The sequence below is a fragment of the Gossypium arboreum genome, chromosome 6, assembly GCF_025698485.1.
Source record: "Gossypium arboreum isolate Shixiya-1 chromosome 6, ASM2569848v2, whole genome shotgun sequence".
Classification (NCBI taxonomy): domain Eukaryota; kingdom Viridiplantae; phylum Streptophyta; class Magnoliopsida; order Malvales; family Malvaceae; genus Gossypium; species Gossypium arboreum.
The window spans coordinates 103,876,820-103,902,078 of record NC_069075.1 but is presented as its reverse complement, the minus strand read 5'-3'; the positions used below and the strand labels follow the sequence as shown (position 1 = coordinate 103,902,078).

At 34.2% G+C, this 25,259-nt stretch overlaps 1 protein-coding gene across 1 annotated transcript; it reads right to left on the bottom strand.

Moving 5' to 3' along the window:
* Positions 1-23,079: 23,079 nt before the first annotated feature.
* On the bottom strand, positions 23,080-24,829 carry LOC108484235 (probable purine permease 5). Its single transcript, XM_053030161.1, has 2 exons — positions 24,589-24,829; positions 23,080-24,400 (listed from the first exon to the last, which is right to left on the bottom strand). Exons 1-2 carry the CDS (start codon positions 24,611-24,613, stop codon positions 23,325-23,327), a joined length of 1,101 nt encoding a protein of 366 aa, XP_052886121.1. The 5' UTR covers positions 24,614-24,829; the 3' UTR covers positions 23,080-23,324.
* Positions 24,830-25,259: the final 430 nt, after the last annotated feature.

The following is a 25,259-nucleotide window of genomic DNA, read 5'->3' as shown; positions in this document are numbered from 1 at the left end:
CAGTGGACTACAAAGTCGTTGTGTCTAAATCAACATTATATATTGGGGAGTGTTGGAGGTCGATGGAAGGCTACAATTAGTGGATACGAGCTACATTTATCTAGAAGTCGCAAATGTAGGAGATATAAAATTTTTTTGGGCCTCACACATGCACTTCAACACGTATGACAGAAGATCATCGAAAACTTGATTCTAAAACTATCTGTACATGCATCATGCCAATGGTGAAAAACATGCCAACCATTAAAGTTTCAGTACTGATTGTCAAAATGCAGGCACAGTTCCAGTATCGAGTATCATACTAGAAGACATGGATAGCTAAATGGATGGCAATGGAGTAATTGTGCGAAGATTTCGATGCATCATATAATGAGTTACAAGGATGGATAGCCGTTATGCAGGAGTATGTACTGGGGACCATCATTGAGTTGTAGACACGACCTTATTACGGCCTGAATGACCAATTACAACAGAGAAAAAAATTTCAACGGATGTTCTAAACGTTTGATCCATGCGTGCATGCATTTCTCCACTGCAAGTCGTTTGTGCAAATAGATGTGACATGGCTATATGGTAAATATACACAGATCCTACTTCTTGCGGTTACTCAAGATGGGAACAAGAACGTACTCCCAATAGCGTTTGCCATCATAGATAAGGAGAATATGGAGTCGTGAGAATTCTTCCTTACAAACTTCCGGAGGTATGTTATTAGTAACGATAATATTTGCATTATCTATGATAGAGAGAAATGATTAATTGCCGCAATTAGGCATTCTGGTGTGCCATAGAGATCTGTTTACTACATCCGACACATCACGGCTAGCTTCCACTGAGATTATAAGAATGAAAACTGGCGGAAACAAGTTGTGAGAATGGGTAAAGAATAACTTTATCCTTTTAATATATAACCTAATGTTTTAGGGTGAGACTATAACTTATATTTTCTTAATACATACATAGCGCATGAGCTAGAGCCACATATTTTTTGGAAAAGGATGAGTCGACTTGAGAGTGACATAGAGGGTCACAGGAGCATATCTTTTCGACAATGGTTGAGTACCATGGAGCTGTGACAATGGATTCAAAGTTTCAACGAGGGCTTTTGTTATGGTCATATGACCACTAATTTGGCGGAGGGGGTTAACTCCATGTTATTGAAAACACGACATCTTTCGATTTTATTTGTCTTTTCAACTACATTCTACAGGTTGGCTATCTTGATGCCAAGAATGTGGCAGTACCAATTCAACCAGATGGAGGCGGGACACGTGTTTATCGAATTTGTTAGGAATGCAATGGTTGCAGACCGGCAGATGGCGAGGTTGATGAATGTAGAAGTATATTCATGGCGTAATGAAATATTTTGAGTTATAGAGGCCATCGGTCATCGACCTAGTATACCATCTAGGTCCTACGGAGTTGATCTCTAAAATAGACGGTGCGGTTGTAGAGGTTCCAGACATGTCAATATCCCTATGCACATGTTGTGGCAGCTTATGTTAAAGTCTCGCTCAATGTTGAACAATTTATTAATGAACTGTACACTCTCGAGCACATGTGGGAGAACGAGTCCCTCATGCTTCCTGACCTATCTACATGAGAGGTGCCTCCGAAGGTTTTTGAGCTTGTCCCAGACAAAGAGTTTCATAGAAATCCGAAAGGTTGTCACAATCATCCAAAATCCATAACGAAATAGATATTAGGGTGAAATCCAACAGGAAGCTGTGTGCCGTATGCAGATTAGCCAATCATAATCGGAGAAAATACCCACTCCGGAACTACTATATTAGACAATTGTCGCGATCAGGTAGAAATTGAGATGTTGTTCAAGCCCTATTAATTACATTCACTACATGTAGAAAGGACTGAATCTAAATTTGTCTAAAATTTGTTCCAATTAATCTAATTTGAATTACAAAATTAGTCTAAAACTTGTTGTGTTAATATTTTTGTTGAATTAAATAACGCTTTTATGTAAATAATACAAAGTTTATTATTTAAATTACAAAAACCCTAAAATTAATAACTAAAATAGCGAAAAAATCATTACATGAATACAAAATTGACTATTTAAATTGCACAAAAAAATCTAAAATTAATAATTAAAATTGTGAAAAGTCATTACATAAATATAAAGTTGACTATTTAAATTGCAAAAAAAAACCTCATAAAAGTAATAACTAAAATGACAAAAAAAGTCATTATATAAATATAAAGTTATTTAAATTACAAAACCCCCTAAAATTAATGGTTTGATAGTGTGGTTCTATAGGTATATTTTTATAGAGCTCAACGTTCACGTTGCGAGTGATTGCAGTGATCAACGTTCTCTTCACCTGCATGTGGGGGTGTGCGAAACATAGAAGAAAAATCATATGTCTCAAACGCCATCGATGAACTTGAACAGGAAGTAGTGGAGTACGGGGTGGATACGCCGAGAGGAGAGGAGCACAACGGTGGATACAAGCCAGGAGGATTGGAGTACTGAAGTGAATACAAGCCGGGATGATTGGAATACTGAGGTGGTAGTGGGTTGAAGATATTAGATTCTGAATGATATCCATGGCCTGGCGAGCCCGGGAAATAGTCATCGCCCCCAGATCTGGATGATAAAAACTATCCCCAGAGTGTAGTTCTAAATCTACCTCTAGTTTTGGTGCATGATGCAGATCTGGAAGGGGTTGTCCAAGTCGTGTCATATGCAGGGGGACTACCATCGACCGCCAACCAAACAAAAATGGTTTCCCTATCTCAGAATACCACTGTATGTACTCTAACTAGGGCTGCAGATCCAAAGCACGATCCATCTGAGGTACCCTTCCCAATCAGTTATTCCACATTGTAATATATTCTTCATGCACTTCTCCCCAATCATTTCCATGTTTCCCCCTCTTGTTAATCCCATGGATCTTTCCCAATCGTACTGGCAGTGTCGGGATATACTGTATACAACCGAATTGCTAGAGTACTCGATCACTATGATATCACTCCACTGTCTGAAAATTGATAAAGGGTGTACTAATGCACCATAGGTTTGAGTGGACGTGGGCAGATGAGGGAATAACTGCCATAATTTCAGGAACAAAATATGACATTCAAATTAACTACACAGTTAATAACATGGTTATATTAACGCAAGTCTAGTGAGATAAAATAATAAAATTAAGTTGATATTGGAAAAACTTACCCCCTTTCCAGCATGATTCTCGATCATCAGACGGTATATTAGAACCGTGTATGACCTCTCGATACCCGAATTAGTGCTCCATCTACGAAAACAAATTGTTAGAATAATATAATCCAAAAAAAATCAACTATTAACAAGTGGAAATACATATGATTGGTGACTAATGGATGCCAAGAATGGCATCTGGTAAAGCGACCACGACTGCAACAGTATGAGGCATCCACCTATGTCTATCGCAGAAGGATCTGTCGTCCAACAAAGTTCGTGATACAACATGGCTAACACTGTGGACCCCCAACTGTACGAACGAGTGTTATGCAAATTGAATAATAAGGGTAAATACATTAAGTGGACCCTATTGATATTTGTATTCGGCATGAGTACACCCCCTATAAGGTGCATAATATAAGCTCGAACAGCATGCATCACCTCCCATTCACTGGTAGTACTCAGCAAATGCTCAAAATTGGCCTTTAGCCATGAAAACTTCAAATCCGTAAATTTTCTCTCACTAGGCGAGCATTCAAGTAAGTCATAGCAAAAGGTGGCCGGCCTAGAGATCGAACTTATGTTCTTGACCGCATTCTCGTCAATGGGGAGCCCGAGCTACAGTGCAACACCCTATAGAGTGATGGTGCACTCCCCGTATGGCAAATGAAATGTGTGGGTCTCCAGACACCATCGCTCGACTAAAACGGAAATGAAGTTGTATCAGAGATCAAAGGTTCAGATCAATGCCGCTGATCTGAATCTGGCTAACTCCAAGTATGGCATTAGGCGTTCAACTGGTAGAAACCCTACACTATTAACACGACCCCTCAATGCGCAGTACGGGCTCTAACATTATTAAATTAGCAAAATAGTTAATACAATCTAATTTAATTCCGCAAATGACATGAGTATCAAATAACAATTTCATTACCATCTCATTAATAGTACTTCATATGTGATGATCATTCTTAATCAAAGAACTCATTTATTGCAAATCGCAATTAAAAAATGAATTCATTTAATTTGTTACAAAAAACACAAGAAATAATTTGAAATTTTAAAACAAAAAAATAATAAATATCTCATAATTCCCATAATTTACCTACAATAAAAAATTCATGTTAGTTTACAATAATAATATAATTAAAATAAATATATACTATCTAAACATAAAAATATACTGAATTAAATAAAATAAAATAAAATGACTAAATTACCTAAAAAGGCCCATTTCCAAGCAAATTTACGGAAATAGGTTGATTATACCATTATTTACCAGAAAGGGCTAGTTTTTGTAAAACACGCCTACGTGGTCGCGTTTAAGAAGTAAAAGTCCAACAAAGCGCCCCCCGAGGAAGTGTTTTCTACCACATCAGTAAAACGCGCTTACGTGGAAGCGTTTTGCTGACATGGTAGAAAACGTTTCCTCAGGGATGCGCTTTGCTCCGTGTTTTTATATGTTAGGGATATTGCATATTTAGTCCCTAGGGTTTTTTAGGGTTTTTAGGGTTAGGGTTTTGGTAAAATAATATAAGGTTTAGTATTTAGGTTTTTGTTAAAAAAAGTTAGGGTTTATAGTTTTAGTAGTTTTTAAAATAAATCATGATTTAGTGTTATTTTATAAAAACGTTTAAATTAGGGTTTATGGTTTTAAATAGATTAAGTAAATTAGGGTTTTAGGGTTTAAAATAAATTAAATTAAGGTTTTTGGTTTTTAAATAGATTAAGTAAATTAGGTTTCTAGGGCTTTAGATAAATTAAATTAGGGTTTTGAGTTTTGGGTTAAAAATAATTAAATTAGGGTTTAGTTTTTTTTAAAATAACATTGTGTTAATTTTTTTTTAACAAAATTTGATTATTTTCACCCTGAAAAATAATTTTGAGAAGACGTTTTTGAACAAATTGTGTCAACAATGCTTCAATCAGGATGCACTATTAGCAAAAATACAGAAAAAAAGCTACCAAGTGGACACTTTTTTGCTATAGTAGTTCCTGAAAAATAATTTTGAGAAGACGTTTCTGAACAAAGAGTGTCAAAAACACTTCAAGCAGGATGCACTGTCAGCAAAAATATAGAAAAAAGCTACCATGTAGACGCTCTTTTGCTACAGTAGTTCCTGAAAAGATAATTTTGAGAAGATGTTTCTGAACAAATAGTGTCAAAAACGCTTCAAGCAGGATGTAATGTCATCAAAATTTCTAAAAAAAACTCCCATATGGACGCTATTTTTCTACAGTAGTTCATACTTGGCCTTAAGCTATAAACGAGACAAATATCATTCTTAGGTTGCATAAGTTACAGCAAGAAAAATTAGAGAGGCTAAGCAGAATAAAATTGAAGATAAGTGAACGTATTAGTATTTTTATTTACTATGATGGTAAGGTCCGTGACACCGAGAACGGCGTTGTTTCTTTATCAGTGAACACAACGTGAATGACTTTTAACCAGAGTATAGATTTTACAGAATTTCGTAAAAGAATTAGGCGCAAAATCTTTGGAATGACGCCAAGTATGGTTTCTTCTATTAAGTATCAATTTTATGCTTCGATTAATCCCGTGACATATGACTCTTTTGATATCAAAGGTGTTCGTAGCTTTGAAGCGATGGTGCAGACTCATCTTGCTAGTGGATCACCCTATCTCGAGTTATATGTTCAATTTTCATCACCAAATGAAATATTTGCGACTTCAACATCAACTGCTGTTCGAGAGGAATACACGACCCCTAGCTGACACTCCGTTAGTGGAAGACAGAACACAGAAGCGCCAATGTTTGGTGGCAGTATGGAAAACACAACTTCTACATAATACTCAGTTAGTGGATAGAATATGCACATCGGTGGGTCGATGTTCGATGCTGGAAATACGTATTGGGGAATGACATCACCTTCTAGTGGTTGGCAATTCACATCTGATTGGGACGTTACGAAATGTCCACAAGAAGGGATGATGTACTCCCTATGACGTCCACCTGCGAGGGGACCTCGTACGTTGCAGATGATGGTTGGTTAGATGATGAGTCCGATGTGAATCCACCTCGAGAGTTTGGCCCTGATAGTGCAAAAGTTGCATTATTTTCTGAATCAGAGCCTGTTTCATCCAAACCTGAAGACGTTAAAAGGGGTTTAGATGAAGAAGAAGAAAATCCATGATTCAGGGTGTACTCGCCTCCAGCCCACATGCATAATGTCGATATATCGGGAGATGATGCGTTAGAGTTTCCAGGTTTACCACGTAGAACACGTGACCGTACAGATTCGACATTGGATTTGGATGATTTAGAAGTTGGTAAGGAGTTTTCCAGTAAGGATAGTTTTCTTGGTGCTTTGAAACAACATAGCATCAATCACGAGGTTAACTACAACATGGTTAAATCTAAATTGAAGAAGTTCGAGGCCAAGTGTGCAGTGCAAGATGGTACATATTCATGGAAAATCATGACTTCTTTTAGGAAAAAGACAGGCTTGTGGGAGATAAAAAAGTATAAAGGTCCATATACCTGTATTGTCAGTACAGTATCACTAGGTGTTTAAGGTTTTGAATAATAATGTTATTACTTAATGTTGCATTATTTAACATATTTCGTTGACAGGTGTTTCACAAGATTATCCCAAGATGGATTCAGGCATGATAGCTAACTTAATACTATCGATGTTGAAGGCGAATCCCAGGACTTCTGTGTCTTACATAATTGCCAGTATTCGTAGCCAATTAAGGCATACACCCTTTTACCGCAATGTTTGGATAGCTAAGCAAAAGACATTGGAAAAGATGCATAGTGGGTGAGACGCTTCATATAATGAGGCTTGGTAGTGGTGTCAAGTGCTGGAGAGGTACGTCCCAGGTTGCATAACAGACCTTGAAATTGTCTTTGCGTACTACAACGACCGATTGCTCCGTGGATGCCAAGTGTTCAAACGTATATTCTAGAGCTTTAAGCAATGTCAGGACTCATTTGTATACTGGAAGCCATTGGTACAAACTGGCGGTACATTTATATATAGTAGATATACCCATCGGCTATTACTAGCGGTAGCATAGGATGGCGTTGGGAGAATCCTTCCAATTGCATTTGCAATAACACTGAGGGAGTCAGTTGATGATTGAGATTTTTTTCTTTCTAGGTTAAGGAGGCATTTATACCTCTAACCTGATATCTGCGTTGTATCAAATAGGGGCACCAGAATACTAGCTGCAATTGAGCGACATGTAGGCCTATGGGATCGCACACACCATTGGTATTGTCTAAGGCATATTGCGTCCAACTACTACGGGAAATATTGGTCTACAACTGAACGAAAACAAGTAACCAATATGGGTATTTAATCTCTATTAATATACTTTCAGTTGTAATATTTAATTTTTTTAATGGAATATTGGTATGTAATTTTCGCTGTCAACTTATATTGGTAAGATACGAGATCAATAAGGATTGTTTTCATGAAATGTTGGGGATTTTGCGTTCAGTTAACGATTAAGGTGTAGACTACCTCTGTAACATGCCTTTCGAACAATGGGCACAAGCATACGACGGTAGCCTACGATATGGTCATATGACCACAAACCTGACTGAATGCATAAATTATGTTTTCAAAGGAACGCGTCATTTGCCGATAACCTCAGTTGTGCGAGAGATATATTTTCGTTTGCCAGTACTATTTCCAAAGTGAGCAGTGAGTTATAAAGGCTAAATGTAGGGAGGCCATGTATGTTTAGGGAAGGTATTGCAAGAAATTAACAAGACGAAGGCGCGGGCTAACACGATGCACACAGTATGTCACGATCGCGACAACTTATGGTTTTGTGTGACAAAGTTTGACAGACTGAGCCAATGTATTACTGGCGGGTAATATCTTGTGCACTTAATAAATAAGACTTGCGACTGTAGGACCCTTGACGCACTTCATTATCCATGCGCTCATGCAATTGCAGCTTGTCAGAATCTTCATTTGGATCCCATGAGATATGTCGATGAAGTGTACAAAATAGAAAGCATGTATAATGTATGGAGACACGTATTTCCACCGATCCGAGATGAACGTAAGTGGCCGTCTGTATCACTTGCTCCTTTTAAGTTGTTACCGGATAAAAAATTACGTCGCAAACCAAAAGGTCGACCTTGCTCGAGTAGAATACGTAATAATATGGATAATTGTTGTAATGAAATGATGTTGTATTATTTCTATTTCGCCTTATTCAAAAGAACTTATATTTTATTAAAATTATAAAATAAAAAAATTAATTTACTATTAAAATATAAAAAAAACTTCTTTTTTATTAAATAAAACAATATAGGAATAGCTTCTACAGATATATTAAAAAAATCAATGTATATGTCGGTTGAAATTAGTGCCACATGGAGGTGGACGATGATTACGCGTTGGATTCCTTCTTGGTTGCTCCAGGGGGGATGTGGTTGCTCCGATTGTGGGTGTTGAGAAGATGACCCACCTAGGTAGAATAAAGAATGTAGAGGTGTTTGCATCACCCACGGTGGAGGTGTTAGAATCCCATAAGGTGATGGTAATGAGATGAGCTTCCCGACGGTGCCTCGTGTGATCTCTCCGACGACGATGGCCTATATATCATCGGTTGAGTCGGAGTCATCGAGAAATGAGATACACCGGGCTATGCATTCCAACCTGGCATAGGACTGGGAAAAGGGAACATATATGGGTTAGGTACATATAAGGGCTAGGATACACACCTGGCATAATCTGAAGGGCCTGTGATGTGGGTGTCGTCGGTTGAGGTATTGGGCCCAGTGATTGTGTGGGCGCTATTGATGGGCCAGGTGATTGTGTGGGTGCTGTTGATGAGCCTGTGTCGTCATCCTTTCTCCTTGGATTTAAAGGGCTCCGTCGTTCTCTTTCCACACGGATTCGCCAACGCCTCTGCTCTTTTGACAGTAAATATGGCTTGCCATGGATCCTAAACTATGGCATGTAATCCGGGGTGCACGCCAACTTTAGGACGATGATCAATTCATGATTAGGTATATGATTATACCAATTTTCCCAAATTTCGATATATTCCGACCAGAATAACGGACAATTCGTATTCGTTTGCCGTAAGTCGATTCTGTGCTGGTTATTGAGCACCTCAGGTTCCTTAGAAATCTGTTGTTGGAATTCAAATTGTCACACTCTATTAGTCTGGTGCATCTCGACAATAGCATAGTTGACCAATGGGACCTTAACATGTCAAATGTTCGAATTTTGAAAGAATTCATCCGAAATTACTGCCCGTATTACCGAATCCTCATATGGTGTCCATTGAAACTATATGAACAAGATAAAAATATTAGTTATATGCATAATACTAAATACTAAATACTAAATACGAAACGATTATTTTATGTATATATATTTTATTTAATACTTACTTGCGCTTCTGACCGTTAGTCTAATAGAAGCCGTATATCTTCAAGAGTGGTAGGTATTCCAACATAACTCACCAGATGGTTTCACCTAATTAAATAAATTTTCAGCATACAATTTTATTTTAAATCTATGGAATAATTGTAAAATCAAATAAAAATTTTACCTTGTTATGAGTGAGAATGTATATGGGTGGTTCACTCAAGGATGTAAAAATAGAAAGCAAAACTGAGCCCATGATTGTAGTAGTGATATGCAACATCTAATTTTTGCTTTATTTGGTGGCGTCGCCCTGCACATCTCTCGGTATAATGTTGCCAACACGGCAGACCTCCGACTAAGTTCGTTAGCTACTCTAAAATCAACGAGTTTCAGCAGCCACATCAGATGTACAAGGTTTTGCGACAAGTGCGGCATTAGATAACCTCCAATCATCTCAAGGATGTATGCTCGAGCATATCGTATTCTTTCTAATTCAATCAAATCATTCCCCGGCTCCGGGAATGTGTCTTGTAACCAGCCCATCTAGATTTGACCTCCATAAATATTATCCGGAATCGCATCTAAAAAATTGTAGCATATGGCTCCCCAATCAGCAAATTGAACGGACTTGGTGAGTGCGGCCCCATCCACCGGCAATCCTAATTGTAACTGGATGTCCTCCAAAGTAATAGTACACTCTCCGCATGGAAGATGGAATGTGTGAGTCTCCGGTTTCCACCTCTCTATTAACACGTTGATGAGCTTCGGGTCCAACTTGCACCCTCGACCTATAGTGGCCGTGTGTCAAAAACCCGCTTCCCTCATGTAATTTTCTATCAACGGTGATGGCGGATCAAACATGTTATGAATATAACATTGTAACACCCGATCTACAGACTATTATAAAAAAATATAAAATACAAATTAATTAAAATTACATAAATGAAAAAAAATTAAATAATATTCAAAATTTAAAATAAACTATTACCATTTTTATTTGTTTGACGGAGATATGCTTATGATCGAGATGAATTAATTCCTCGATCATAGCTAACACGATCAAATATTTTTGAAATTATAAAAAAATAATACTAATTTAGGAAAATTAAAGTAAATAACTAATTATAAAGAGCTTTGAGAAATTTAATGAGAAATTTGAGAGCTTTAGGGAGAAATTGTAGAGATTTTTTGCTAATTGTTAAGAAATTTTGTGTGAAAAAAATAGGAGGGGAGGGGATTTTATACTTTTTTTAACCGTTGGACCCACCAACGGTCAAAAAAATTTAGCCGTTGGGTTTGAAAAGGTGCCAACAAAGCGCGCCCCAAGGGAGTTTTTTTGCCACGTCAGCAAAACGCTTCCATGTAAGCACGTTTTGCTACGTGGCAAAAAACCTCCCTTGGGGGGGGCACTTTGCTGGCACTTTCCCCCTTAAACACCACCACGTAGGCGCGTTTTGCAAAAAAACAGCCCTTTCCGGTAAATAATAGTATAATCGGCCCATTTCCGTAAATTTGCTTGGAAATAGGCCTTTTTAGGTAATTTAGTCAATAAAAACATATCTTTTAGTTTCTTTCAAACAACCTATAAAATTGTATAACAATAAATTTAATCAACATCTCAATAAATCAATAAAATTGTCAAATAAATAAAAATAAAATAAAATTACATTACATTACATTATAAAAATTTTACATTAATAAAAATCACAAAAGACTAAACTATAAACACTAACAATTTATATAACCTAATCATAAATTACTAACAAAATAACTATAAAATTATTTTTTTAAATTGCATTATTAAAAATCATAAAACACTAACAATTTATAAACTAATCATAAATTACTAACAAAATAACTATAACATTTTTAAAAAGAATTTACATTACTAATAAATCACAAAACACAAAACACTAACAATTTATATAACCTAATCATAAATTACTAAAAAATAACTATAAAATTATTTTTTAAAAAGATTACATTACTAAAAATCACAAAACCCTAAATTAAACACTAACAATTTCTAAACTAATCATAAATTACTAATAAAATAACTATAAAAATATTGTTTTTATATTTTATATTACTAAAAATCACAAAACACTAACATAAATTATTAACCAAATAATTAATAAAATAATTTTACATTAATAAAAATCACAAAACAGTAACAATTTATAACCTAATCATAAATTACTAACAAAATAATTTTACATTAATAAAAATCACAAACTACTAAACTAAACACAACAATTTATAACATAATCCTAATGAGCTGCCAATACAAATTTAAAACAATTACAAAAAAAAAATACATTCATAAAAATTATTAAATCAAAACCATAAACCGTAAACGTAAACAATTTATATATAATAATTAGTAATGCGAAAGATTTGCATGTATTAATCAAACTCTTTAAATTAAAAGAAAAATTATTTACTAAAATAATACATACGTTTTTTTTCTTTTTTTCTTTCTTCTTCTTTTTTTCTTCTCCTTTCTTTCCTTCTTTTCTTCCCCGTTACATTCATATTATAGGGGACAGTGCTGCTTATAAGGTCCCCCATTCAAAAAAATTTTTCCCATTTGAAGGGACATAACACTGCTTAGCAGTGTGCACAGGAGGCGGGGGGAAGGCTGCCGTTTGGTGCAGCAACAGTGCAGAGGCGGATGGGATTGGTCAGCAACAGTGCCACCTATCTGACAGGCGCGGCTGGTGCTGCCAGTCTAGAAGGCGCCACATGTCACGGGTATTTTCATCCCGTATTATAACAGCCCGTTTTTTTAGGGTTGATCGGAACAGTGGTTTCGAGGCCACCAAATCCGAACGAGTAGGTTGGTAAATATTATATTTAATATTTACGAGTTAATTGTGATTTTAAAAATGTTTTTGATATTGTGATTTTTGTTTTATAAGCGATTTATTAAGTTCAAGTGGTGTGACCCTAAGGTCAAGTGGGTTTAGAAAATGAGGTATCGGGACCTTGTTTCTATAAACCAAGTCGTAAATATTTTTATAAATATTTACGTAGTGGCAATAAGATGGTATTAAAGTTTCGTTGAAAAATTTTATCGTTTCGAGAGTTAATTAAACAAAAAGGACTAAATTGTGTAAAGTGCAAAAGTTGTGTTCTATAACCTAAAGGTATTAAATAGATATAGAACTTAAAAGTAGAAGTCCTTATTTGGAAATTAGCCCATTAAAGAGATAGTGGGATATGATGGCTTGGCATTTGGTGTAATAAATAAAGTGTATAAAGGTTAATATTGTAAATTGGTTAAAAATAATAATAAAATGAATATAATAAAAGAATCAAGGTGTCATCTTTTTCATTCTCTTTTTACCAGCCGAATATGAAGGCTTGAGAAGCCATAGAAGAAGCTTCCAACTTTCAGCTAATGCATGATCAAGATCGGGTGGAAAATTGAGAAAAATGAGAAAATTACCAAAATGCTCCTGAACTTTGGTATCTCTACAATTTAGCCAGGTAAGTTCGTATGCAATAAACATTGTTAAATTGATGTTTCTAATGCTTTAATATTGTATAAATTGTATATACGTGAATATTTTAATGTCTGACGACATATCGACAAAATGTGACACTAAGTGTGCGGGGCAATCAAATATGGTACTCAGTGTACGAAATATTGAGAATAGCACTTAGTGTGCGAGATATTGAGAATGACACTTAGTGTGCAAAATATCGAATGATTTAAAGGGAAATTATAAATTGTGATTGAATGATTAAATAAAGCAAAGTGAACATGTATACATGCTATATTATATGAATTGTTTATGAGACGACTTTATAATGGTGATATTTGGGCTTTGAGCCTAGCAAGCTTTAAGCTAGTGAATAATATTATCAGGTTTAAAACCTAGCAGGCTAAATGCCGGTGATTTGATAAAAGTCTAAGACTATGAGACCTTGTGTTAAATCGGCAATTGAATTTGTTCAATGCATTAAGTTGGCCAGGTATGTGATATATCCTTATGCATGTTAGATCCATTGGAATTGAATCATGAGTGTGAAATAAGAAGCATAGGTGAAAATGCCTATGTCATATATGTGAGTAAGGGCAAAACCATCGTAAATTATCGATAAGGGTGGACTATGTGGGGAATCATCTTATAATTGCTAATTTGAACGGTTGTGTGCAAATCATTGAGCATGATGTATTGTATTGAGATTATGCTTGAATGAAATTATAGATATGTGATGAAATTGATTGGTGATATACATGTCTAAATAATGTGAATGCAAAGAATGTGTGAAAGAGTAAATTTGTAATAAATCTGCTTGGGACAGCAGCAGTAACGTGATTTTGGAAAATCACCATAAATGGTCGGAGTTGAGTTAGAAGCTGAATAAATTATGTAATTAAAGCTTAATGAGTCTAGTTTCTTATAAAAGAAACTGTGTAAGCAAAAGAATTGCTGATAATGAGATATTTGAAGTGGTGTGGGATAGAGTCAAATGACTTCGGGGTCCCCTATTCTGTTTTTAGAAAATCATTATAATTTGTACAAAAATGGTTATAAGATAAAATTTATATTATTAGAATCCTTAATGAGTCTAGTTTCAAATGAAATCAAATAGAACATATTTTGAATTCTGTACAATGAGAAATTTGATTCATAGTGAAGAGTGGTCAGATTTGTCAATTAGTGAAACAGGGGAAACTTTAAGAAAAATCTGGTATTGATTGGCCAAACCTAAAATTATGAAAATTTTATGAATGGAAGATATATGAGTATATTTTCAGGAAAAATTAACGGAAATTGATTTGGAATTTTGTAACTCCAGTTATAAATAATTTAGTGACAATTGCTCAGGAAGACAACTTATAGTGAATTTGTGATTATGTTGTAAACATTGATAAAACTTGTTAATGAGTTGCTTATTGTTTTCTTATGAACTTACTAAGCGTAAAGCTTACTCCCCTTTTCTTTCCAAAATTCCCTAGGGTTGCCAGGTTAGATCGGGTTGGAGGCCGTCAGAGATTTTATCACATTGTCAAGTCTACGCTATCGGCGTAAGTAAATCTTAGTGTTTCGAGTCTATGGCATGTATAGGGTTGTAAAGTTGAGTAAGTAAATGATACAAGACTAAGATATGGGTAAATATTTAATAATGCCTCATGAATATTTTGGGCCTTGTAAGCCCGATTAAAGGATAATATACATGTGTATGAAAAGTTTAAAATTGATCAAAAATTTTTACGGTCTGGTTTTATATAAATAGATGAGTTTAAATCTGGTAGCACCTCGAACCCTGTTCCGGCGAGGGATACGGGCGAAGGGTGTTACATTTTATTGGTATCAGAGCCATGATTTAGTCGATTCTAGGACTACCATGTCGTATGTGAGTCTAGCTATACATGCCATATTTGACCTGCGATAGTGTGATATCTCCTGACTCTGACGAAAATTATTTGAATAGGACAGATAAGTCTTTTAATCAAGCTAATTTTAATAGTATAGAATATGTACTCGGATGTTGAATGAAATTGTGTTCTATCTTGATTTGATTAAATTAAAGTTGGCTCAAATGTTTAAGTGTTCATGAATATATGAATCCAAAGTTAAATGAAATGATATGTTCAAAGTGCACATATGTGATGTTTTATAGACTTGGTTAAGTCACTTCAATGTGCAACAACAAGTGAACATAGGCACTTGTGTGTGTGAGTTAAAATGGCGAAACCTTGTGTATGCGAGATCGATTGTTGAGGCACTGTGTGTACGAGTTCCGTAACCGAGCACTGTGTGTGCGAGATCGGTTGTTGAGGCACTGTGTGTGCGAGTTCCGTAACCAAGCACTGTGTGTGCAAGATCGATTGTTGAGGCACTGTGTGTGCGAGTTCCGTAACCAAGCACTGTGTGTGCGAGATCGGTTGTTGAGGCACTGTGTGTGCGAGTTCCGTAACCAAGCACTGTGTGTGCAAGATCGGTTGTTGGGGCACTAAGTGTGTGAAATGAGATCATGTAAGACCTCGTCCAAGATGAAGGCATTGATTTGAAGTAGTGTATAAGAACGTGTCTGGGACACTGGCATCACTTATGATTCGTGTAAGACCCTGTTCGGGACAGTGGCATCAATATTGAATAATCTTGGTCAGATGTATGTAGTCCATGTGAAAATGAGACGTGATAAATAACAGATAAATATATGCTATATGTGCTTGACATGTGACCTTGTGGTTCCATGAATCAAACAGGGAAAAATATGACATGTTTTGGTTGGTATGTATTGGATATGTGCAAGTTTTGTTCATACGAATGAATTGACAGTTATCACACGAAATTAAAATCATAATCATAAGTTATTAGTAAATATAAATAAGTGAAGCTATTTAATAATGTTATATGAACTTAAGAGTACTATGAATGTATATGCAATTGAGATTATTTTTCAATTCGGATTAGTGATATGGAATTTTCATAATCATTGAAATGATTTATTTGCTTAAGGCTTACTAAGCTTTCAAAGCTTATTCTGTGTGTTTTTCATATACAGTTATGCTTTCTAACCGAGCTAATTCTGATAGTACAGAATGTTATACTCAAACGTTTGAGTGAAAATGTGTTGGTGATGAGTTGAAACTCATAAAAAGGTATGAATCAGAATGCATGATATTCTGCTATTGATAAATGTTATAATTATATGAGTATATGAGTTGTGATGTTGGGTATATGATTGTTGTGTGAATATTTTGATTTGGAATTTATGATTTGATTTAGCGTATGAGCTATGTATTAAGTACCAAGTGATCATAAGTAAATGATTGCTAGATGTTTGAGAATGCGGAATTAGTAATAAACTGTTCGTTCATAATAGTATGTGTGATGTGCATGCTTACGTAAGAGTTAAAATTGTTGGCTTTACAACCCTCACCCCCTCATTGGTAAAGCATTATAATGAGATCCATACTATATGGCTTAAATAAGCTTACAACTGTGGAATGACAGAGTCTCGTGATTGAAGGATTAGTATTGTGATCAGATAAGAGAATGAGTTTGCAAGTGAAGACAGTAACAGAAAAGATATTGGATCGTGTTGAAGGCCATTTGTAATATGCAAAGTCATTGTTAAAAGAAAATTTGAATCAGATGAAACCAAATATTCAGGTATGATATCTAAAGAATATATTAACTGGAAGTTCTTCTGAATTGGCCTCCGTTAGTGTTGGGATAATGAGAAATTAGTGATGTCAGAGATAGACAGTAGAATCATATTTGAATTATAAAGATATTTGAGCACAACAATTATAGTCGAATGGTTTACGAGAACTCTTCCGGGTATTCTATGTGTTTAATTATCCTCAGAGGTATGTGAAGCTGTATATTTTCAGATGAAATTCTTATCATATGAGAACGTTATCTATATATATTGATATATGAAAGCATTGTTGGGCTGTTCGGCTTACAATCAGCATTATTATATCTTTCTCTGGTATTCTATTTCATTTTATTGAAAGAAAAGATCGACGATTAAATCTATGTGATGTTGGTATTCTGCTCCTACTGGTTGTTGATCTGCTTAGTATACATGAAGATTATATTGTTTCTGTTACTGTTGATTCCGGTGCATATGAGTGATGCTTTACTTCTGGATTTCCTCTGAAACATCATTGAGATATCTCGTCATCCGATATGGGTGCTTTCTTAAAAAGATTAGTATAGTGATATATTAGAATTACAGATATCTCCGCTTTCTTATGATTCTATATGGTTATCTGTGAAAATATCTATTGAATGACCGTAACTATATTTCAATTTCTCTTATGTTCAAAATGTATTATTGATAATTGGGACATTATATATCTATACGGTTGAGATGTCGACCTTATTATGGCACTATGATTTAAATTATCGATGGTTGTGGCTTCAGATGGTTCAAAGCTTCGTTGATTAATAATTGAAAAGTTATTACTTGACATCGAGATCGATTCAGTTGTCTAGTTTGATTAGATTAATTGCTTGAAGGATTAATCGAGTTACTTGTATCTGAATCTATCCACAGGGTGGAAATAAAGTTTTAATGTTCACGGATAAATAGATGAATATTCTGAATGCATGATTCATATTCTAGAAGATATGATACAGAATTATATCCATCAGAACGATTTTATTGAGAAATGTTCTTATAGATCGTGATTGGGAAGTCTGAATGATGTGATAATTATCAATAAAGTGGTAAACAATTGAAGAAATTGTTAATTGAAGCGTCAGTTCTCAGGTGAAGAGTTATTCGACACAAGAATTAAAGATGGTTTAAACTGTTGAAAGATTATAAGTCAGCGATTGATTATCAATCTGGACAAATGATTATAGTCTTTGGGGTTCTGAGCGAGAATCTTTATGTGTTTTATGGCCGATAATCATGTGATTAATCTTATCAAATGATGAGTAGTTATTGGCTGAGCTAGAAACTAAATTGATGTTTAATTAGCAAATTTGTGAGGTTAAGAGGTGTGTCGATGAATTACAAGTTAAAAAGGGTACAACGTAAATTGATTTCGATTTAGAATTTGATTGGAACCTACAATTGTTCGTTATGTCGAGATAGAGTTCGTGTATTGAGAAATCCGAGATTTTACAAAATTGTGACATCTAGCACGAGTGGTAATTATCGTCTGCATGGGAGTACTAAAAGAGTGCTAGTTTTCATTGTTCAAATAGAGACACGAGGATTATATCGTGTTACTAAAATAAACTACTATGAGCATTAGGTATGGAATTACTTTGTAACACTGTGTTCTAGAACTTGAAAGCAACCGAGAAAGACATTTATTGTTGGTTAAGTTTGCATATAATAATAATAGTTATGAGATGAATGTTAAGATAGGATTGTATGAGTGTGGTATGGTTGCAATTACTGAACTTCGTTGTCTTGACTTGAATTTTTATAAAAAGAATTTTGGTGTCGATGTGATTGGAAAGACTGAAGGGAAATGGAAATAATTCATGACCGTCTAAAAACAGTTTCAGATTTGCAGAAAATATATGTGGGCTTGATGCGTAAAAGCATTGAATTTTCAATTAGAAAATTGAGTATTTGTAAATGTATTATAGTGGGAATAGAATTTCTAGATTTAGCTATAAAGAGAAGTTGAGTTCGCAGTTCATCATATTGAATGAGATTATTATCAAAACTTGAGAAGACCCGTAATGTGTTTTTTATATATATGATGTGATGAAACAAATAAGATCCTTTATTTATAGTATCTCTTACAGAAGTAGAAACTCAGCTTGTTATGATGTATAGCAAAGAGCAGATCATAATCTTAGCTCATGAGATTGAAAAGTTGAGAAATCTGAGGCTAGGTGAGAAATTGTTGAGGTTGGTGAAAGAAAATCACTAATTTATTCTCTGGCAAGATTTTTGGGGACGAAAATCCCTAAGGGGGAGGGTTGTAACAGCCCGTTTTTTTTAGGGTTGATCGGAACAGTGGTTTTGGGGCCACCAAATCCGAACGAGTAGGTTGGTAAATATTATATTTAATATTTACGAGTTAATTGTGATTTTAAAAATGTTTTTGATATTGTGATTTTTGTTTTATAAGCGATTTATTAAGTTCAAGTGGTATGACCCTAAGGTCAAGTGGGTTTAGAAAATGAGGTATCGGGACCTTGTTTCTATAAACCGAGTCGTAAATATTTTTATAAATATTTACGTAGTGGCAATAAGATGGTATTAAAGTTTCGTTGAAAAATTTTATCGTTTCGATAGTTAATTAAACAAAAAGGACTAAATTGTGTAAAGTGCAAAAGTTGTGTTCTATAACCTAAAGTTATTAAATAGATATAGAACTTAAAAGTAGAAGTCCTTATTTGGTAATTAGCCCATTAAAGAGATAGTGGGATATGATGGCTTGGCATTTGGTGTAATAAATAAAGTGTATAAAGGTTGATATTGTAAATTGGTTAAAAATAATAATAAAATGAATATAATAAAAGAATCAAGATGTCATCTTTTTCATTCTCTTTTTACCAGCCGAATATGAAGGCTTGAGAAGCCATGGAAGAAGCTTCCAACTTTCAGCTAATGCATGATCAAGATCGGGTGGAAAATCGAGAAAAATGAGAAAATTACCAAAATGCCCCTAAACTTTGGTATCTCTACAATTTAGCCAGGTAAGTTCGTATGCAATAAGCATTGTTAAATTGATGTTTTTAATGCTTTAATATTGTATAAATTGTATATACGTGAATATTTTAATGTCTGACGACATATCGACAAAATGTGGCATTTAGTGTGCGGGGCAATCAAATATGGTACTCAGTGTACGAAATATTGAGAATGGCACTTAGTGTGCAAGATATTGAGAATGACACTTAGTGTGCAAAATATCGAATGATTCAAAGGGAAATTATAAATTGTGATTGAATGATTAAATAGAGCAAAGTGAACAGGTATACATACTATATTATATGAATTGTTTATGAGACGACTTTATAATGGTGATATTTGGGCTTTGAGTCTAGCAAGCTTTAAGCTGGTGAATAATATTATCGGGTTTAAAACCTAGCAGGCTAAATGCCGATGATTTGATAAAAGTCTAAGACTATGAGACCTTGTGTTAAATCGGCAATTGAATTTGTTCAATGCATTAAGTTGGCCAGGTATGTGATATATTCTTATGCATGTTAGATCGATTGGAATTGAATCATGAGTGTGAAATGAGAAGCATAGGTGAAAATGCCTATGTCATATATGTGAGTAAGGGCAAAACCATCGTAAATTATCGATAAGGGTGGACTATGTGCGGAATCATCTTATAATTGTTAATTTAAACAGTTGTGTGCGAATCATTGAGCATGATGTATTTTATTGAGATTATACTTGAGTGAAATTATAGATATGTGATGAAATTGATTGGTGATATACATGTTTAAATAATGTGAATGCAAAGAATGTGTGAAAGAGTAAATTTGTAATAAATCTGCTTGGGACAGCAGCAGTAATGTGATTTTGGAAAATCACCATAAATTGTCGGAGTTGAGTTAGAAGCTGAATAAATTATGTAATTAAAGCTTAATGAGTCTAGTTTCTTATAAAAGAAACCGTGTAAGCAAAATAATTTCTGATAATGAGATATTTGAAGTGGTGTGGGATAGAGTCAAATGACTTCGGGGTCCCCTGTTCTGTATTTAGAAAATCATTATAATTTGTAAAAAAATGGTTATAAGATAAAATTTATATGCTCAGACTCCTTAATGAGTCTAGTTTCAAATGAAATCAAATAGAACATATTTTGAATTCTGTTCAATGAAAAATTTGATTCGTAGTGAAGAGTGGTCAGATTTGTTAAACAGTGAAACAGGGGAAACTTTAAGAAAAATCTGGTATTGATTGGCTAAACCTAAAATTCTGAAAATTTTATGGATGGAATATATATGAGTCTATTTTCAGGGAAAATTAACAGCAATTGATTTGGAATTTTGTAGCTCCTGTTATAAATAATTTAGTGACTATTGCTCAGGAAGACAACTTATAGTGAATTTGTGATTATGTTGTAAACATTGATAAAACTTGTTAATGAGTTGCTTATTGTTTTCTTATGAACTTACTAAGTGTAAAGCTTACTCCCCTTTTCTTTCCCATATTCCCTAGGCTTGCCAGGTTAGATCGGGTTGGAGGCCATCAGAGATTTTATCACATTGTCAAGTTTACGCTATCGGCGTAAGTAAATCTTAGTGTTTCGAGTCTATGGCATGTATAGGGTTGTAAAGTTGAGTAAGTAAATGATACAAGACTAAGATATTGGTAAATATTTAATAATGCCTCATGAATATTTTGGGCCTTGTAAGCCCGATTAAAGGATAATATACGTGTGTATGAAAAGTTTAAAATTGATCAAAAATTTTTACGGCCTGGTTTTATATAAATGGATGAGTTTAAATCTGGTAGCACCTCTAACCCTGTTCCGGCAAGGGATACGGGCGAAGGGTGTTACACGTATTTTGACCCGTTGACCATATTTTGACCCAAATAAATATATATATTTTAAAAAATTATTTTTTATAAAAATAAAAAAAATTATTATAAAAAAGGTGGTGACGCCTATGAGAAAGGCTCCTCCAAAAAAATACCAATTTCATAATTAATCCCATTGACAACCCATTTTAGAAATTAATTTTTTTATATTATTTATGTAAATTAACCTAGATTAGTTTAGACTTTTCTGCCAGCATATCCTATGGCATTATTTCCAATATTATGGAAATAAAAATTTATTATAAAAAAAGATGGCTACACCTATGAAAAAGGCTCCATCCAAAAAACATACCAATTTCGTAATTAATCCTATTGACAACCTATTTTAGAAATTAATTTTTTTATATTATTTATGTAAATTAACCTAAATTAGTTTAGACTTTTCTACAAGCATATCTTATGGCATTATTTCCAATATTATGGAAATTTCCCTCTGAACAAAACATTCATAAAGTGTATTTTCATTCACTTGCCCTTTTTTCATAATCCATAGTTTGTTTTCTTTTTATCTTCAAATTAAAACAGGTTGTGGAAATTTCAAATCCAAAGATGTTAAAAGTGGAATTTTGGTGAAGAAAATCTTGAACACAAGAATAGAACATGAACAATAATTCAAAATAGAAAAATAAAGCAATAGGATAAGGTTTCAAGGCGCATATCAAGTCACTATCTTTAAAGTTCTATTCGCCCTCACCTATATTCGATGTGCAAATGAGTTTCAAATAAAAAACATCAATGATACAATGAAACCTAATGACTTTACATTTTACATTGATGAAAATAGTCCACTACACACTCAAGAATAATAGAAAGAACTTTTTGAGAATTTTTTTGATATATTTTCTAAATGAAATCTCACTCTTACTTATAGAAATTCTTATGTTTCTTCATAGAGACATAATTTTTAATAAGTGTCTTTTCTGAATAATCACTCTTTAAAAGAGACATAATTATTCAATTAATATTTTATAACTATTCAAGTAATATTACTTGTATAGTTATAAAATTTTATCAAAAATCAAGTGATATAACTCTTGATTAATGATTAAAACACATTATACCCTTTTATTTATAGTTATGGAAACACTATTTCAAAAAAAAATGGCAAACATGGACATGCAAAGTGTCACTTCGTTGGCATTGATATCTTTAATGGCAAGAAACTTGAAGACATTGTTCCTTCATCCCACAACTGATAACCCTGAATGAAGGTAACTTGTATCAACAGCATAGGATGAGATATATTTTTGTCAATATGAAAGATATCATTAAAGAAATGAACACATGCAAACATTAAAAAGGAAATGACAGACATATCTCTATATTGATTGTTGGAATTTTTGCTGGTATTAGTAGACCCCTGGTTCTAGTTAGGCTTAAGCTAAGGTCAGTTTTATCTATGTTGCTTGACTCTTCCTTATTTTTCAAAATATGTGTTCAGTATGCATATTGATTTGAGACATATTCGGACATGAATATAAAAACTATGACCCTCCGCCAAATATCATTCATATACATGAAAAAGCTTTAAAAAATTGAATACTACTTATAATAACGTATCTATTTCTAGTACACACATTTGAGTCTGAATACAAGTCTTACCATAGCTATCTAATACACAGATGTGAAAACTTTTCTTACTCCCTTTGAATCCAATGTAATGATCTTACTTCCTTGGGCATCACTTTGATGGTTCCCATTCAAAGTAATAAATAACATGAAACTTCTTTATGATGTGAATGTCAAATACGAGTACTAGGCAACATAATTGTCAAGGTAACTTACTCCCAGTGGAAGTGCCATAGATGTAGGAAGCAAATCCCCAAAATGTTATGACCAAAGAGAGGATCTTGAAGCCATTCATTGGGTCATTTAAAAGGATGACAGCAGCAATGCTTGTGACTGGCACCCTTACAGCATTAAGTACCCCAGCCATCACAGTGGAAGCCAGGAACAGTATGCCAGTGGCTCCTAATACACCCAATTGGAAAGTGATTACACTCCAAATGAGAACCAGGTTGTATGCAGTTACCCCACCCTTGAAAGTTTTGGCCTCAGATGCCATCCCTTGAAAATCCTTGTTGATTATGACTCCAATGGTTGTAAACAAAAAGGCACAGAAAGAAACCATGACTTGTTGCTCCAAAACAACATGGAAAGATCTCCTGCCTAAGAACTTTATGAAAACCCACTCTGAAAGTGCAAATATAAGGCCATGGAGGGCTGATCCTAATATGTCCCATACAAAACCCCAAATGTATTGGCTGTTGGACACATAGGGATACCTATCAGAATCTGAATCCAATGCAATTATGGTCATTGCAGCTGTGATTATCACAATAGCATTTATCACAGAAGCATTCAGCTTGTTATTCACAATCCAAAAACCAAACAGTGCAGAAAAAGCCAGTGATGATGAAGCCAAAAGAGCTGCTGTTGATGCAGGGAGATAAGCATAGGCATATGCATACATGAGATTGTCAGCAGCACTTAAAAAACCCAGAAAAACATAAGAACAAAACAGTTGTATGCTAAGAGGTGTAGGGGAAGTATTATGAAACAGATACATAGGAAATAAGATCAAAGCTGGTATAGGCCATCCAGCCACTGCTACCCATGAAATGATCCACTTGCTGGTCCCTCCATTGGCAAAGTATACACGAGATAGAAGGCTAGAGGCAGGGAATGCCACAAGCATTCCAAAACTGGATAGAAAAAGCAGAACCCAATGCGAAAAGGGCTTGCTTTTATATGCTTCCCAAGCCATGTTCTTGACCTTGAAAACCCATTGTAATGATGAAAATTGTGAACTTCCAGACCCCGTTGATTCCTGTTCCATTTTTTCTCCTAACATGAACCAAAAAAAAAAAAAAGGGGGAAATTAAACCTTTTCATCATCAATTGTGAAGCCCTAAATAATAATAATAATAATAACAAACGACCAATGCTTAAATAAAACTAAAACACATGAAGAACTTGATAAACCCAAACGAAATTAAACAAGAACTATGATGAGAAATTACAAAAGAACGAACCTTTCTCCAGTAGCAGCTCTTGCATTTCAAATCTGTTTCCTAATTACAGGGTTTGTTTATTTTAAGACTTTTCCTTTTCAGTGAAAAATCTGGTTTAATGTGAACGAGATACATAATCTAATTCTTCATTTACTATCTTATTTTAGTTATTATTTTTGTATGGCCTGCTGAGCATGACAGTGGCCCCATGAAGATATTTTTTAGTGTTTATATTCTCTATCGGCGGAATAGTCTAATTGGTTTTTTTTATTCATGGCTTTGCAACAGTATGAAATTGGAAAATTCTTTTAGGTCAAAATTAAATTATAATTTGTATAATAGTAAAAATAAAATTTTAAATGATTAAATTAAAATTTTATTATTTTTAAGAGGGTTAAAGTATATTTTATTTTTATTTAATTTAAAATTTTAAAAGATTAAAATAAAAATTTTTCATTTTAAGGAGGTCGGCAACCCCTTAGATTAAGCTTAAAACCATCAAATAAATTTAAGAAAATAACAAAAATAAAAATTTAAGAATAGAAAATAAATATTAAAATAATAGATAAATAAGCGAAAAGAAAAATTAAAAGTGAAAAATAGATCGAATAAATCGATGAATATGATGGATAGATGAATAAATATCCAATTGACCCATTTGAGGTATAAAATCCAACAAACTCAATTAGCAG